Here is a 16,873-nt window from a genome sequence, read left to right as displayed (position 1 = left end):
ACTCTGTACTTTGGGAATCATGATAATATGGTCTTCGCAAGTGGGGATTCTTTTAGGTAGACAGAGACCCTATGATGAAGATTGAATAATAGGAAAGGCATACCCACTACCATCCGTCCGTGAACCAGGCGTGAACCACAGGCAAATACATTAAAGAAGTGGCAAAAAATTTACCTAGAGCAAAAGCTCTGCTCCTAGCGACACAAGAAAAGAACAGATAGGATAATTTATTAGAAATTTGGCAGAAACTAATAGAAGAAACCAGAGCCGTGATTCATGGATGGTTCTATCAAAGAACAAGTATCTCGTGATTCAAGTTCGATTCCTAGTCGAAATTTTACAGAAGAAAATCCTATGCATACCTTAGAACAGGTGTACTTTTATGCAGGGTGACATTTTTAATGGCCCTCTTTATTGAGGAAAACAAGCTGTTCTCAAAATGTCGCGAGATTTTCTGTCGCGGAAATTTTGCCGTGAACTTGAGATTGGCAAGAGTGGCGGATGGCTGTTGCTGACGCTTTGACCGTTTGACAGGACCATCGCACCGATCGCAGGGGAATCAAGGGCACTTTCCATAATTGCCTTCCCCAGGGCGGTGGGAAGGGAGTGCTGGGATGCCTTTATAAAACCTCAAGGGCCACCATTTTGATCAGCGTCTCTTCCGGCCATACGATCTCAGGTACGGGAAGACTGAGGCTACCCACATCCCATTCTTCTATTTCTGGGTAGGAAAGTTGGTTTCCTTTTCGGATGAGTTCGTTTCGGGGTTCCTGGTGTCACTTGTTCTCGTGAATGATGGGTTCACTTTATATGCTTTGTTATGTGCGTGTTCAAAGACTTTGAATTGGCAAACGAGTGACGGTTTTGGTGTTGTCTACTGTCTAGTTTTCATGGTTTGCAAGATATTGGATTTGCTTGGTGATATAGAAATGCGTGCTGCTTTGGTATTTGGGTGGCCTTCCAAGCATGTCGATGTTTTCTGAACTGTTAGAGACGTATGGCTTGTTTCAATTTCTGGAAAACAACGTTGAAAGAAAGTCTAGATGGAATTTGGAACTTTGTTTGGAAAAGTTGAAGTTTGTGATTTTTCCGACGTACCCTGAGAGAACGATGACTGCTAATCCCGTATACCATCTCCGCTCTCTGTGTGTGTTCGCGCGGGCGTTGTTCGGTTGTTCGCACGAATGATGGGTTCGTTTTATATTCTTTCACGAAGAAGCTGGATTGACAAATGGGTGGCACTTTTTGTGCTGTTTGTGTATCTTTACGGTGTGCAAAACATTGGCGTTTGCTTGGTGATAAAGAAACGTGTACTGCTTTCGTGCTTGGGTGGTCTTCGTAGCATGTTGATCTGTTCTGGACTGTTAGGAAATGTATGGCGCTGTTTCAGTTAGGAGCAGTTAAGGTTTGTGAATTCATCCAATACACCCAAAAAGAGTGATGCCTGTCAACCCGTTAAACAACCTCTCTCTTTGCATGCTTGATTGTTGAAGTTCAGTTTATTTAGAACGCATATCCTCCTTGTTTTCTTCTCTGATGATCACAATAACCTCACTGTCGTACCGATATATAGCAGCCGGGATATGTTTAATCCTGCCGACGTCACTTAGTGATTGTATTTAATTTTACCGTCCATCACCTATCCCAAGAATGGACTGTTAGGTAGCGGAAGTGTTTTGATATGTCAGTTGAACCTTTGTTATGCGTATCAGGTAACTTGACTTCTTTCGTTCATAAATTCTTTGAGGATTATGAACTGAAGTTGTCTTTGTGTGTAGTTGTTTTAAAATTTGTATGGTCGTTCCTCAAGTTAGTTCAGTTACTGTAGCTAAGAGTCTGGAAAATACATGCAGAGCTTGACTATGTCTGACTTACATGTTACAGGATACTGTTTAGAGTTGTACTTTTTTTGGCAATGATATTCATTGCCTGATTGCATTGGTTTCTTTTCCTTTGGGGCATTTCAGTCTCTAACTTAGGCCTCAGCCAATCCTATGGCTGTTAGGTTGAATAACTTTGAGGTTTCTTGGCAGCAATTAAAATCATGATATGGGGTGCCCACAATTGCATCAAAATCCAGAATTAGTCTGTATTAGATGAAAAGGTGCGAAAGGACATGGGTTTATGGCATTTATAGCATTCTAGTTCAAATACCCTTTATTTGTTATCAAAGAAGTTATTTTCTTTGTTCTGATTATTATGTAAACAAAGAAAAAGGAAAAACTTACATAACTTATCGCTTCATTTATACTTATATTTTTAGAGATTTTGCTAATGACAGGTTAGACATTGCTGGAAATAATGGCATCTGAACATGAAGCTGAAAAGGCTGTTCCTACTGACGATCTACTGGAATGGCCCCAGAAAGACAAACGCCGCTTCTTACATGCTGTTTATCGTGTTGGAGACTTGGAGAGAACCATAAAGTGTGTTCTCATTTGGAAATTGATTTTTTTTATCTTGAATTAAACTTTGTAAGTGAATCTTGTGCTCAGATCTAACCTAAGAAGTGCATGGGCAGATTCTATACCGAATGCTTTGGAATGAAGCTATTAAGGAAAAGAGACGTTCCAGAAGAAAAGTACTCAAATGCTTTTCTTGGTTTTGGGCCTGAAGAATCAAGCTTTGTTGTGGAGTTGACTTATAGTATGTACATGCTTCCTTGGAACTTAAATATGGTCTATATTGTTTATGCTTATGTCTTATTATTGTACTTATCTATTTTCTGATCCATTTCTTTCATGCGTGATGGAACCATTTCCTGGATAACTCCTGAGCTTCTCATATTTTACTCTTATTGGTAGATTATGGAGTTGATAAGTATGATATCGGCACTGGCTTTGGGCATTTTGCAATTGCAACTGAAGATGTAGGTACCATGTTAGGAAGTAAAACATGTTACAGTTGATAATATGTTGTGAGCTCACTATTTCTTATGATGAAGTCACACGTGTTCCTAGGTATACAAAATGGTTGAAGACATCCGGGCAAAGGGCGGGAAGATAAAACGTGAGCCAGGTCCTGTTAAAGGAGGCACAACGGTAATAGCATTCGTGGAGGATCCTGATGGGTATGTCTTCGAGCTCATCCAAAGGGGTCCCACACCTGAGCCATTATGTCAAGTTATGCTCCGTGTGGGAGATCTAGAACGATCTATCAAGTTCTATGAAAAGGTAGAAGAACGTCTTCTGAAGCTTGTGTTCTGAAATCTCAACTTTTTTGTAAATGTTGGTCCTGCTAACATGCATAGTGTCCTGTTATCTGCATTGTTGTTTTCTCACTTGTAGAATACCAAATCTCCTTTGACCAATTTCTGAGGTAACTTTCTCATCCTGGGAAGCTATGGGATCAACAACTACATATATTTCAATATAATGATGCAGATTATCATAGTACAGAATCCAACTAACAGATTTGGCTTCAAGCATCTTAGATATACAGTATTCTTTTCATCTAGTGAAAGTTTGACCATGCACTGTAGCACGCTATGTGGAGAATACTTTGTGATACGACATTGCATGAAACATCATGTATTCTACAAGTATGGAAACAGATGCTTAACCTACTTTTGGATTGGACTTATGGGGTACCTATTAATATTTGCCCCAGTGATGTATCTAGCTAAAGGGCATCTTATGGACAAAACAAACTATGAAGGAGATTCTATGGCAAATATGGAAAACTGACCCTAATGTCTTTTTCAACTGAAAATAGTTAGTTTCATGTGATTAGGCATGGTATCTTTGTGTACAAGGGGCCTTAAACCTTCAATCTAAGTCACATGGACCTGCCAAGTTGCTGCATCTGGTTCGACACAACTTGGGTGCAACAATGGATTTCTTTCTTTTTCCGTTGAAGTGTTCGTAGAATAATAGCTTGTCGATTGTTGATTTTGTTATTTCTGGATAGCTTTTATACCCTTGCTGCATTAATGACCCGTGTTTTCAGAAAATGCTGAACCCCGTGCCTACCTGACATATCCTTCCAAACAATAAGGCAAAAGATTAAGCACAGTAACACAAACACACACAGCCACAGATACATGCACACAGACATACAATAAACATGAAGATGTGTGAGCTTTGATCTATGAAACCTAATTTTGTTACCTTTTAGAGCTTATCTATGTGTTAAAAGTACTTCAGTTGGGCTGTCAAAATTACAGGCAGTGCTAATTGCTGCTATGGATATGCAGGCATGCGGAATGAGGGTGGTGAAGACAGTTGACAGGCCTGAGTACAAGGTAAATTTATTAATCCCATGTTTGATGTTGATCTTCTTTTTATGTTGGCTGAATTTCCTTGCAATCTGTGTATGAGGTTCCATGATTAACTGTTCTTTATTTGAAAATCAGTATTCTATAGCTATGCTTGGTTATGATGAAGAAGAAAAAACAACAGTCCTGGAGCTGACATACAATTATGGTGTGACTGAATACACCAAAGGCAATGCATATGCACAGGTCAGAATATGATCCATAGCTCATTGTTTCATGGTTGTTCATCTTCTGGATGCAAATAAAAGTGTCTAATTCTTTGGTTTTCATCATTTGATATAGGTTGCTCTCAGTACTGAAGATGTTTATAAAAGCGCTGAGGTTGTTCGTCGGGTTACACAAGAGCTAGGTGGTAAAATAACTCGCGAGCCAGGTCCTATTCCAGGAATCAATACGAAAATCACCTCTTTCCTTGATCCTGATGGTTGGAAAGTGGTACGTTTTAACTTTTGCATATTCAAGCCTCCCTGAACAGTGCTCATCCTTTTTATGTTTACAATCCTAAATTGTTCTATGGTAACGTATAGGCTACTATTCACTTATGGAGCTCCCCATGAACATGACCTGAAAACACTTTATCAAGTGTACAACGTGCTGCTGCTATATCATGGCTGTGGAACAGCAAAATGATGTTTCCAGGAAAACCATTGCATTCTGTTCTCTGCCTATTCTCTTGTCATGACATGACTTGAAAGTAATGGGTGGTTTGTCAAAAACCTCCAACTCTATCTGCAATATCCACAAACAGAAAAGGGAAATTTTAGGACAATGGGAGAGCGAAGTAGAATTGTGAAGGTGATTATGAGAGTAATAACGAATTTTCTACTTGGCAGCACAGAATGGTGGGGCAGCAACTTGTGTGCAATTGTATACTGCGTGCAAGGCTTAAACTAACAAGGATCCTACATACAAGGTTGCTTTATCTAAAATTAGAGCAAGAGTTATTGAGATTGACCCCTGAATAACTATCATAGATATCAGAATGAAAATCATGTTTAAGCATGTACAACAGGCTTTTAAGAAAAAGTTAAATTCTCAAATGGGAACCACTTACACGATTTCACTTCAAGGTCTTCAGAACAATTTTCTCACATATGTCTCTCTATTTGAAAAATGTTCAGACTTTAGTATTAATGAAATCCAGATGTAATGTACTTCTGTTATTACAGTATGCTATAAAATGTCAATCTTTCCTCCTGAGGTGTATTTTTTTGCGCCACTTTTACCTCATTTTCCATTAATTTCAGCACCAAGACCAGTTTCACATTCTTGCATGTCCATATAGTATCATTCTTTATATTCTTTCAATTGTTAGTGAACCTGATCTTCGCCGAATAATGATTTCATCAACATATAAAAATGTAAAATGTAATAGTTACTAACAATGTGTACGGGCCTTGGAGTTGCATTTATTATTTTTGCATGCTATATCTGTTAAGCATTTAGTGTCAAAAGGTGGTTAATTTTCCTTCTTATGTTCCGGCCCATCTCAATTATTTTGTGATTATCATTTCACTTGCAAATAAATTTGTTACATAGAGATCCGGCAGTTAATCACTAATTTGAAGTTGTCAGCTTTTGATGTGGACCTATTCTTCTCTTGTATGTGTGTTTTCTTCTCTCTCTCTCTCTGTCTCTCTCTTGTATGTGCGTTTAATATATCAAAAACAGGAATCAAATGTCGGGCACTGTCTATGATACCTCACAAGTGTTTCCACAACTGTGTTGTAGGTTTTCGTGGATCATGCTGATTTCCTGAAGGAGCTTCCTAAGGGAGAGTGATTAGTATTGCTGGTCTGCCTATTTCTAGATCTAGATGTTGGCCTAAGAGTAAATCCTGTCTAAAAGTATGGTTGTCCATCTTTAGTATCATTACGTGCATGTGTGCACGCGCTTTTGCTGGTACCGGAGTTTGTGTTCTGTATGCTACGTTTGGTATCCTTTTGCTATGAATAAGCGTGTTCTGTTGATTCCAAGGGCAAACGATAAGTTCATCGCGGCTGCATGTGTGTGCGTCATGTGCGTGTTTGCATGTGCGCACTCCCCTATTCATATGAAAACACGTCCTGGATAATTAATCGTGGTTCGAGCCCGCAGATCTGAGGTGCAGTAAAGCTAAAACCTAGATGTTTTTTTGTTCTGCAACGTAAGATTTTGAATTTGAATTGTTGTAGATAAGAATGAGAGAGACTGAGGAGATACGTTTATGTCTTATTGCCATAAATTTTGATTTATCACCCCATTCATTCAGGCTTCACTTTTATTTTTTAAATTACATTAAAGATAATCAGATTCTTGATTTTATATACCATCGGGTTATCTACAAGGAAGCAAAAATTGTTTGGAGTTCGATGTCATAGACGAAGGACTTTGGTGAGTTTAAATCCATTCTTCGTGTATTTTATGGACAACCAAAATCCCCTCGCTGTCATCATCGCTGTGATGTGTCTTTTCGCCGATAAAAATTTTCATCACCCTGAAGAGAGAGAGAGAGAGAGAGAGAGAGAGAGAGAGGAAAAGGCGAAGATTAGTGTAGACCATAACGAGGATTTTTTTTTAATATTAATACCATCTAATTGAAGGCAATAAGATATTTTGTGGAGACAGTGGTCTGCCGCTAGTCGCTCGACACAATTTCACAAGGGCAACATCATCAAGTAGTCTGCATTACAACCGAGATAATATGTTCTTCTATGGAAGGAAACTGCGGCAATGATGGGTTTATGTTCATGTCAACAAAATAATAAATAGAGAGAGAGAGAGAGAGAGAGAGAGAGAGAGAGAAAGAGAGAGAGAGAGATTTGATGAACTTCACCAGCCTCCAGTTTGCATCGTCTTTGAAGGGCAAAATTCATGTTGCATCCTTCCTACCACCAATAAACAAGAAGAAAAAACGGCGTATAGATCTCTTGTATCGAAGACTCCAAATAACAACAAAGGACATCAGCTGCCTGATGGAAGTAGCGCTCACATATGCATATCCATTGGATACGATCCAAGAACCCTCAGAAAGGTAGCAAATTCCTATACAAAGTGGTCTCAGTGAGTGCTAAAGAAATCTAACAAAATATGACGGCGGAGACATAAGGACGCAGAAGCAAATAGTTTTTTGAGAGAATCTGAATGTGCAGAGCAATTGTGATTTTGCTTCAAGTGGTCATGCAATATATGTAGAAAATAATAACCAACTGGCAATGTTTGAACTGATAGCACTGTTAAGTAGATGTCATGTTCCAGTCGGACGTGAATTTTCAAACCACTTTGAGAGTTCAACCTATAAACGGATTTGTTGTTGACACAAATGCATGAAGGAATGCAGCAATAAGTATTTACTAGCTGTCTCAGGCAATAGACGCATGTCTCCCACCAAATCTACAAGAAAATGAAACAGATTGAACCTGATGCCAGATTGTTAATGTCAAGATACTCGAACTTATATCCGTCATGATGTGTTGCATTCAGACTGTACATGTCAAAAGGTATGTGAAAAGTATGAATTATGCACTTTTCAGAGCTAAACTAGGTTCATTGATGACTTGACTGGCAGATATGGGCAAAAGTTCGAGCATACCCTTACAAAATCCTACAAGCTGACATGCCACTGATGTTTAGACTTTAAATGCAATGAAAATGTCCAATACTGTTCTCAAATTCCAGATCAAGCTCAAAGTGAAGGCTTGAATATGACCACTAGGTTTCGTTAAACCTTGGAATGGGATGTCATGGAAGACTGTAACTGGTGGCAGCCTTTTTCATATCTCAAAAGTATTGCTACAGTTATAATTAAATCACGAGAAACTACTAGTTGCAGCTGGGGGAAATGATCTGGAAACTAATAGCATTACAAATTTGAGATTCAACCGGTTGGGCCTAAATATCAAGTTTATCTACAATATGCCAACATGATGACTTCAACAGAAATACATTACATAGAATATCCATAAAGTTCAGTAAAAACCACAGATAATGCAACAAACCTCAAAATCATTATATTTTTGAATGAAGGGGGCTTGTACTTGAATAACACTTAAGCATAGACTGTTATAAAGGCTAAACAAATATGATTTATGCATGATTTTACAATAATATATGTGGATACAACAGTTAGCATGTACATCCTGTGTTGACATGAGATGATAGACACGCTATTCACCAACAGAATGAACCAGTGTTGATATAGTCACAATCAACACTATGTCCTTTGTTTATCGCCTGTCCTGTTGTCAACTGCATATTCTCTATGTGACCAAAGGAAAAAAGCAAATGCCTACAGCCTGTGGTTGGAAATTTGTTTTGGCTATATTCTGCCGTTAAGAACTTGGTCAGAGAGGATGGACCATTTTCAACAGATCACATGGATGGTGACGTTTCAGCTCTAGGAAATCAATCTCAATGTAGTCACTGGATTTCACTCTTGACAGGATTGCAGCTCATGATCATCTTTTCTTTTCCCAAAAAATGCAAGCTGGGACTATACCTGAAGCTCAAAAGCTGGTAAAGTCACTATCATCTAGTAATTCCTTTTCTCTTTCAGTGCTGCGTTTAGGCGCTAGAATGGTCTGACAGAGATTCATTTGCATCTAACCTTTACATGTTTTGTTAGTTAATAACGAATACTTGAGAAAGATGGATATTTTTATGCATAAGCCAAATGATCACTTAGTGCCTACTTCAGCAACCACATCTTAGAAATACAAGTGAATATGCTTGTACGATTTGAACTAGAGTGATTGCATAATACAATTACCTGAAGATGCCCTAAGGCATTTTGAGCACGAGTCTCTGCCATAGATGCTTCAAAATCAATGTAGAAAAGATAGTCAAAGTATCTGCACCAAATTAGAGCATTCTAATTAACTTATAATACAAATTTTAACTTATATCGGCAGATGTTGTTGATACTTTGGTAATGATTCCACAAATAAGCATTGTGAACTAAAGTGCTTGCCACAAAGAACATAAGAGTTTGGCCTAGTTCTACATAAGGAAGAAAGGCACCACTCACTTAGCACTTCCATTGTTAGAGTCATCAACAATCCTCAAGGGTCGTTTTCGCTGAGGTCTGCTCTCTATCTAGGTAAAGAAAACACCAAATCACTTAACCTAAGTTGACAGGTAAACAAATAGCTGCTCCAAACTACCTTAGTACCTTTGTCAGATTAATATCCCTTAAAGCAAAGACAGCCAATGCCTTGAAAAGAACACCTGGACCTTCTTCTAAAGTAAATACGATACTTGTCTAGAATGGAACAAACAGAAGCATCAGAAACTAGAAAATAATGAAGGGTTGGTGAACGGATATAAAAAACACATTTACCTTGAAAGTCCTATCCGTTCTAGGGATTATAGGTTCACGAGCAAGTATTAGAAACCGAGTAATGTTATCCAAATCATCCTGCAAAGACATTGGCAAGACATTTCAGGCTGAAAATTTTACACTATTTTTGCTGATACTAACAGCAAATAAATGTATACCCACGTTATCAAAAAAGAAAACGAAATTTTGCAAATTAACTAGCAGAAGCAAAAAAGAACAAAAGAAAGATAGCAAAGGAGACGTGAATATAATGCAAAAACTTGCCTGTATATTTTCTGCAAGAATGTCAAGTCCATATATTTGTGCAGCTCGTGCACTTGCAATTGCTCCTGTATTTCTGACTCTCTTAGCAGCTATAATCTGACCATGAAAACTTTGAATTAAACAAATAAACTCTAAACATAAAAAATATATCAAATAGAAGTACATGACTAGAACTTGCTAGAAAACTATCAAAGGCTATTAACCTGAGCCGCACCAGCAGTATCATCAATATTCTCACGAATAACTCCCAGTTTACCTAGTGCCAGCTCACACTGAGAAAGGGCCTGAAATGAATAAATTTTATTAAGAAATGCATATGAAAAGCCACTTAGAGTGACTGTAGCCTTTTTTTTAGCAAGAAGAGTGCAAATATCTGCAGAACAAGACCTGGGGATGACTCAATACGCGTTTTAACTCCTCCTTAGCAACACCTGGTAGTACTAAAAGACAGTGATTGACAGCCATCTGCACCTCACCAACAATATGCAACCTATGACGAAGTAGCAAGTCATAATTTCTGTGAATACTCCCACCTACTGAATTTTCAATGGGCAGAACAGCTTTATCCACAAGCCATAATTCAACTGCCTGCAGGTCAGTCAATGAACTCACAGATTAACTCCATTAACCAGGTAATTTTTTTTAAAGTAATCATCAACTGAAACCTTGAAGGCTGCTTCAAATTCTTCACAAGGAACAGCTTCACATTGAGGATATGCTTTAAGGGCAGCCTCCTCACTGTATGCACCTGGTACACCCTAGAAAGATCGTTTTTTCATGAACCAAGATTAGAATAAGACATACGACTTTAACTAAATGCTAAATTTGTTAGCAGAGAAACCAACTGACCTGATACGCAACACGAACTTGAGAACCATAACTAGGAGAACCAGCAGTATCCGTAACAGATAATGGCCCTATATGAAAATAAAGTTAATCCGTAATTGCAACATATGCAATATCTGGTTGCAATAATTGACTACAGAGCAGCAGCGAGGATCAGTTAACATATGGCTGTACAAGACTCCACCAGTATAGCTTTTAGATAATAGAGCTCATCGGCTTATTCTGGGTACTCCTAGTAAGAGTCTCAAGTGGAAGCCCGAAACAGTGGATCTATCCAAAGCAACCAAAGGCCCACAACAAGAAGCAAAGCAATCTGCCTTGACATAGCAAAAAGAAACACATTTGTGTTATTTTTACTGTTCTTTCATTAGCCAATCTATGAGGCAGATTAATGCAATTGAAGCTGAAGGCTGCATAATCGGGGACGATAGTGGCTCTCCTTGAGCATCAAGATATTTGCAAGAAAAGGCTCCTCCAAATTCTCCAATGCCCATGATTCAGGAACAAGCACAAAAGCGCGGAGGCCACAATCTTCTATTTTTCAGGTACAAGTCACGTAGATGTATAATTCATTTGCCATCGCCGTTAGAAACAAACACTTTCAAATGGCACGATCATAATATCTACTAAAAAATTTTCGGCCTACCTTTCAACGAAATAGGGACTAAGATTCAAGTGTACTGATATTAAACTCAAGAAAACCAAAATGAAGAGGAAACAAAAAAATGCTCTTGGACTCCCAAAATTCATGAAACCAGGTCACACGTAAAGGATGAAGGGAGTGAAACAACCACAGGGGCTAAACTGAAGAAAGCCAAAGCAAGAGGAAATAAGAGACGTCATTTGGCACCTACTAACTCATGGAAACTAAACAAATGCAAACCAGGAAAGATGAAGTTGGAGCAGGCAGCCATACTTGGCAAAGGGATCAACTCCTTCTTTGGTTCACCGTCAACCGGCCGTAGGCCCACCAAGGATGCCGCATCCCCGTCATTGTGCAGAGTGGCCTGGCAAGCGCACAGGCACCACTCACCGTCAGTAGAGACCTGTTTCTCCCACCTTTTACTAGTAAGCCGCAGGCCATACCCACAACGCTTACGCTCCAAATTCCACCTCTCCAGCCGGACGCAGTGCTGAAACCCAAGCACGTTGAGTGCTTCCAGAGCCATTTCACGCCTCAATAATGATCATGGTAAAATCAATCGAAGATCGGAAAAACAGGCATCTGCCCAACAATCCTAGCAAGTGACAGAAAAGAGATGGGGAGTGTGTTGCTTCTTCCTTTTAGCCTTCTTGAGTAAAACTTTTGCGAACAATTGATGGGCAGTTTGTATGAGCTATGTCATATGAGGATCGGGGAGGCAGATCGGGAGCGGTAGAGGAAGTAGGTGGGGGAGTGAGTGGACCTGTCTCTGGTCGTCGACGCTCCATCTAACATTCAGGAAAAGGCAGTAATTTGAATCACCTCATGGAAAACACCCAGCAGCATTAACTATATGCACTAAATGACCTCTTTTGTTTTGAGTTACCATAAATTCATATAATCAAACTAGACTTAACAGAGTTGTGAACCGGCTTAATTCACAAAGTTCAAATGAGCAAACGAATTTAACAGAATTCAATGCGTGTTAAAACCAACTTATTTTTTCATACGATTTGCACTAGAGAACAGAAATATTTCAAACAGAATGGTCCTCGAAGCGTTTTACACTAGAATGCTACACCTTCACAACCTGACCTGCAACTGGGTTCTGGATACTTGAAAAAGAAGGAAAACCCTGAAATCAAGGTTGAACGGCAGGCCTGCTAGTCTGTGCCAGATGAAGGGGTTGCACTTTACAAGGATGTTTCATGCGCTGGCGCTGTCAAAATAGACTCCTTGTGCCAAAAGTAAGAAAACATAAGTGGGATCGAGACAGATAAAAGATCATTTCCATGAACCATACAGTCTCAAGGCAAAATCCAATTCCAGCTCCCTGATAAGATTGTAGATTGTTTTTTACATGAAAATTTTTAGTCAAGCTTATTACAAAGGTTTACGGCCCCACCATGATGATTCTTGGTGCCGCCCATAGAGTTTGCTTTCTTCCTGCAAACCTAAGCCGGCATTTTAGCTTGGGAACTGTGTGCTGGGCATAGAAGTTTCCAAAACCCATTCTGGAACGATTTTTTTTCCTAAATGTTTTATTTAGAGAAAACCACTTCAACATAAAAATCCTTAATGTCATCTTCTTTTTTACATATCTAAGGTTCTATATCTATGTGAACTTATGATATATCCTTCAAATCGAATGTCATGCCGTACTTGCCATCATTTATAGCTTAAACACTGAAACATGAAAGGGACTACATGATTTGAACCTCAAATCCTGTAAGTCGTCTTACTGCCCAATTTTGGTGTACTTCCTGAAGTGCAAAGGACAAATTTCAATCTAGCCAAACTCTGCTTGTTTTTGGCAATGCCATGAAAAGGCAAACTCCCTCCCTTTTCTGGTCCTCATTGTCAGTCAAACTTTACAGGTAACAGGCGTTAATCCAACTACATTTATCAGCATTTTTATCATGCAGCTGCTTCTTTATTTAGTTTTCCACCCAAAGACTTGGACCACCTTTTTATGTCACTAGCCCCTCAAATTCAGTGGGTCCCACCAGCATAGTGACCATGACACATGAAAAGGCACCATGAACAAGCAAAAGTTATGCTGAGGGTGGCAGGGGACATGCACCCACTTTAGGGCTGCATGTTGAGTTTGAGGAACCTAGAGATGTCAATGGATCAGATATAACTTTTAGTATATCCAATATATTGGATATTGACACATGCATATTCAAATTTGGATTTGAATACAAATAAAGAAAAATCTACATTCGCTTTCTTAAATTCTCAGTTTGAATCTGGTCTCTGTCTGGCTTTTATTTTTAAATCTGCATCTATTAGATACACAACCGATTCCAAACCACATTATGAGATGTGAATAACTATCTTTTGAAATGTATGGATATGGAATATATGATGTTTAGTTAAAACTCCACACAGATGCAAATCCAAATCCGAATGTGATCAGATATTTTATTTGAAACCGAATACAAGCAGATGTCATTTCTTCAATCTTCTTAAATTATAATCTGCTCTGATTTCTTTATCGAATGTTTAGACTTTTTCTATATCCGACTTTTTTATTAACAGTTCAGTCGGATATCTAACTTAAATACAATCATTGACATCCCAGAGTAACCTCAGTTCTCATGAATAGAAGTTCAGCTTGAAATTCATTCGTTTACCATTAAATGAGTAAAGCTCGATATTCGGAAGAAACTGTCTAGTTAAACAAGATGAACACAAGCTTTATAGGAATCTGGCCTGGACTAAGTTTAACTATATGGACAATATGTTTTGTAGTGCTAAAAACAAAAAAGATTTGAGCTCAAAGAATCCTCCATCGTTGATGATAGAAAATTTAGGGCTTCACCTTAACCCACAGCTTCCAAAGAGGAGTGGCAGAGTTAAAAATTTTTAGCTGAAGGGCAATGATTAATCTTATTATTGCAAGTAATCTTATTATTACAATGAGTTGGATGCATGTTGGACTACAAGGCAGTAGCCTAAGTCTGGTGTGGGTCTGCATATAACTACGCCTGAGTCCGGCATTATCATAGTAAAATTTTTCGAAGGGTTTATTCAAGCTGGGGTGCGTGGGCAGTTGTCCATGCCAGCCACAAGGTAGTTCCGTCAATGCCGAAAAGTCTCCAAAATGAATTGGTCATCCATTCATGCGTTGGATCAGTTCCCGTAGAATCCTACAATGGCTGCAAACTGAAATTTCTCCTACATACATTTTTTATCGCAGCCGCTAGAAATTCAATTTCTTAATTGGATGCCAAATGTTTTTTTGATATCCAATTTTTCTCAGTAGATCTAAATCAGATTTTATTAACATCCCTAAAAGTAAGGTTCATTTGCTCAAGAGGCGTAATACCACTCAACTCAAATAGCCAAATTAATGTAGAAAGGTCATGCATTAGGCCTAAACACATGTTACATGGGTCTTTCTGGCACAAGTGGCGGAACTAGAAATTTTACATGAGGGGGCTAAAATTCTTTTTGAGGCATAATAGGGCTCCTGCTGGCCCTTCCTTGGCTTCTGGGCTTCGCCCTGTCTGACACAAGAGAGAAGGTTCTGTGTCGTGCAGGCCTGCCATGTTGGTCCTGAAGACGCACCGCCCTTCTCCCGAAAAAACACAGATGTGAGATATGTGGTGGGTTCTGTATGGGAAGTCTCTCACAACTACCCGGTGGAATCACGTGAAAACTTGGCTACTTAGCTACTTTAGTTGAGAAGTAGTATTACTTACTCCTCTCCTCAGTCAACTACCCAATACAAGTAGCTAGAAGCATTAGTCGGGGGCTAGGGAGTACTTAATCTAGTATCTCTTTTAGTGTTAATCAGCTCAGTATCACGTATTCCTCCTCCTTCTAAATCATTTACATGCTCATAATATACTAGCCTTTTTCATTTTTCTCTATCTGACAATTTAATCATGGCCCTTGTCAAAGCGATCACTAATATAGTAAAGAGAAATGATATCAATTAAGGTAGATATTCACAAGGAAACCATGTAAAAGTATGTATACATTATGAAAGGACTGCGACCCACCACCTAAAAAAGAGTTTGAAGCGGTGTACTAATCATTTTGGCTAAGTGGACGTGATGGTATCAGATTCAAGCAATGAGCATTCCCCTGTTGGTATGATTGTTGGTCGGTTAATGAATAAGGTTGGGCGTTGAGCCAGGTATTCGGTACTCAACCCGATTCGGGCCTAGGAAAAAGGGAACCGGGCTGACCTGATCAATTATCGGGCTGGTTCGGGTGGGTCTGATAATATTTTTTAATATATATTTTATTAATTTATATAATTATAATATTTTATTATGATTAATTATATTTATATATCATTTTATATTAAAATATATATTTTTTAATTTAATTAGACTGAGTTTGTGCTGGGCTTGAGCTCGGATTTTAAGTGTCGGGCACATTATTGAAATAATTTCGGCTCTATTTGGAGCTTTCCTTTGCAACCAAGATGTAGTTTTCATGCGTCGGTGAAACATGATTTTCAAAAATTATGAAGTTGGAGAAGCCAGATCTGAAGCTGACTGGGAGCATCTTTTTATTTTCATTTTCAGGTGATTTCGATTCAATGCTCCCATCTACGGAATTTTTCAATGGGCAGAACTTCTTCATCCACAGGTCTCCAGTTTTCAAGTCCAACCCCCCATCCTATTTCAAATCCATGCTTTTTACATTAAAGTATGGATTTGAAATCTACTCTTGGAGTGGATGCCGAAATCACCGTTTGATACAACCGTAGATTTCAGCTATCAAGGATTTAAGATTCTCTCGAATCCGAAATCTGTGGCGAACCAAACACAACTTTTACCTAAAAGTGATAAAAACACTGAGAATGAAGAAGTAAAAGATAAAATTACCTTTATGGAAAGGTGACATGGACCCGTCACAAGCCACCACAAGGTGGTGGGATGGGCATTTTCCACTTTTAAAAAAGTATTTAAAACTTTTTTAAAGGGCATTTTCGTCTTTTCAAAAAGACGTTCTTCTCACATTCTCCTTTTTGTCTATATAGAGAGGGCAGGACTCGGGAGAACCAGCAATATTGGTAGAAGCGATGTCAACAACATTTGCCGATCTTTGAACATTGCTTGGACCTTACTTTTCATCGTCTTACCTGCCAAATATTCTTTTCATCACACTGCAAATTCATGTTCGTCCGTCTATCTTGAGATGAATGGGCAAGATTAAAGCCAAAGTTCAGTAAAAGGATGTCTCCGTGGGACGTTGATTGATTAATTTGCAAGGAATCGTTTCACCAATTATTCTGTGTTTGTCTAAGATATTCGATACTGAAAAAATTTTCATTTCACCGCAAGAATCTAGAACCAGTACCCGAGCTAAAAGTTTATCCGCGAAAGGCCATCTTAATGTGTATATGTAAAATATTTTGGTAGGTTTAGACTCTTGGATCATGTTTGATAGACTTGGATACGATATCTGCGGTTGCCGCAGATTGAAGGAGATCTCTACTCTCTAGCAGTAGTGTAGCCAGGAATTTTCGGCTGTTTTACACTAATTCAAAAACTTTCACAGT

General features: G+C 38.7%; 2 protein-coding genes across 4 annotated transcripts; one reads left to right on the top strand and one right to left on the bottom strand.

Moving 5' to 3' along the window:
• The first annotated feature begins 486 nt into the window (after positions 1-486).
• On the top strand, positions 487-6,246 carry LOC116264187 (lactoylglutathione lyase GLX1). 2 transcript variants are annotated; one of them, XM_031644271.2, is made up of 9 exons: positions 487-725; positions 2,282-2,426; positions 2,522-2,646; positions 2,805-2,869; positions 2,961-3,173; positions 4,196-4,243; positions 4,355-4,462; positions 4,559-4,711; positions 6,008-6,246. In XM_031644271.2, the coding sequence occupies exons 2-9, from the start codon at positions 2,302-2,304 to the stop codon at positions 6,056-6,058; spliced, it is 888 nt and encodes a 295-aa protein (XP_031500131.1). In that variant the 5' UTR covers positions 487-725; positions 2,282-2,301; the 3' UTR covers positions 6,059-6,246. The 2 variants fall into 2 exon arrangements, with proteins under 2 accessions (XP_031500131.1, XP_031500139.1); XM_031644279.2 differs by having other exon boundaries at positions 488-679.
• A 563-nt stretch (positions 6,247-6,809) lies between these two features.
• Positions 6,810-12,146, bottom strand: LOC116246176 (arogenate dehydratase/prephenate dehydratase 1, chloroplastic-like). Of its 2 annotated transcripts, none has more exons than XM_031617903.2 (11): positions 11,620-12,146; positions 10,707-10,774; positions 10,523-10,615; positions 10,245-10,445; positions 10,061-10,141; positions 9,858-9,953; positions 9,594-9,671; positions 9,426-9,515; positions 9,282-9,349; positions 9,024-9,105; positions 6,810-7,300 (listed from the first exon to the last, which is right to left on the bottom strand). In XM_031617903.2, exons 1-11 carry the CDS (start codon positions 11,870-11,872, stop codon positions 7,244-7,246), a joined length of 1,167 nt encoding a protein of 388 aa, XP_031473763.1. In that variant the 5' UTR covers positions 11,873-12,146; the 3' UTR covers positions 6,810-7,243. The 2 variants fall into 2 exon arrangements, 1 of the variants encoding a protein (XP_031473763.1); XR_007572327.1 differs by having other exon boundaries at positions 7,241-7,300; positions 9,282-9,345.
• Positions 12,147-16,873: the final 4,727 nt, after the last annotated feature.

Source organism: Nymphaea colorata, chromosome 1 (genome assembly GCF_008831285.2).
Source record: "Nymphaea colorata isolate Beijing-Zhang1983 chromosome 1, ASM883128v2, whole genome shotgun sequence".
NCBI lineage: Eukaryota > Viridiplantae > Streptophyta > Magnoliopsida > Nymphaeales > Nymphaeaceae > Nymphaea > Nymphaea colorata.
Note: the sequence above shows the minus strand (reverse complement) of the source record. Positions and strands in the feature narration are given on the sequence as shown.